The 655-nt window shown below is 65.5% G+C and overlaps 1 protein-coding gene across 1 annotated transcript; it reads left to right on the top strand.

The window, feature by feature from the left end:
* Positions 1-5: 5 nt before the first annotated feature.
* On the top strand, positions 6-446 carry H696_06091 (solute carrier family 25, member 46; the record flags this gene model as incomplete). Its single annotated transcript, XM_009499853.1, has 1 exon — positions 6-446. One exon carries the CDS (start codon positions 6-8, stop codon positions 444-446), a length of 441 nt encoding a protein of 146 aa, XP_009498128.1.
* Between the last annotated feature and the right edge of the window lie 209 nt (positions 447-655).

Here is a 655-nt window from a genome sequence, read left to right as displayed (position 1 = left end):
ACGGCATGGTCGATTGCATCAAGCAGACCGCTCGCGAGTCCGGCGTGCGCGGCCTCTTCACCGGCACCTGTGCCACCCTGCTGCGCGATGTGCCGGCCTCCTTCACCTACTTCATCACCTACGAGTACCTGAAGACCCAGTTCATCGACGAGAAGACCGGCAAGATTTCCACCCCCTCGACCCTGCTGGCCGGTGGTCTGGCTGGTGTGACCAACTGGCTGGTGGGCCTGCCGGCCGACACGCTGAAGTCCCGCGTGCAGACCGCCGCCCCGGGGGTCTACCCGCGTGGTGTGCGCGACGCCTTCGCCACCCTCATCCGGACCGAGGGCCCGACTGCCCTGTATCGTGGTCTGCTGCCGGTGCTGCTGCGTGCCTTCCCCGCCAACGCCGCCTGTTTCTGGGGCGTCGAGACTGCGCGCTCCTTCATGGACCGTGTCGGCTTCTAGGCCTCGCCATCGTGGGCCGGGCGAGGACGCCAGCGCGGGCGGCTGGGCGAGGGGGTTTCCTCCCCCGCCTCTTCTTCCCCCCCGTTGGGCTCCTGTGGCACGAGCAGCAATATAAATCACCTGTTAGACACATCCTGCGATTGTCTGTGCGTGTCTGTGCGTGTGCATGTGTGTGCATGTGTGTGCATGTGTGTGCATGTGTGTGCATG

This window comes from Fonticula alba (genome assembly GCF_000388065.1).
Source record: "Fonticula alba strain ATCC 38817 unplaced genomic scaffold supercont2.18, whole genome shotgun sequence".
Taxonomy (NCBI): domain Eukaryota; order Rotosphaerida; family Fonticulaceae; genus Fonticula; species Fonticula alba.
Note: the sequence above shows the minus strand (reverse complement) of the source record. Positions and strands in the feature narration are given on the sequence as shown.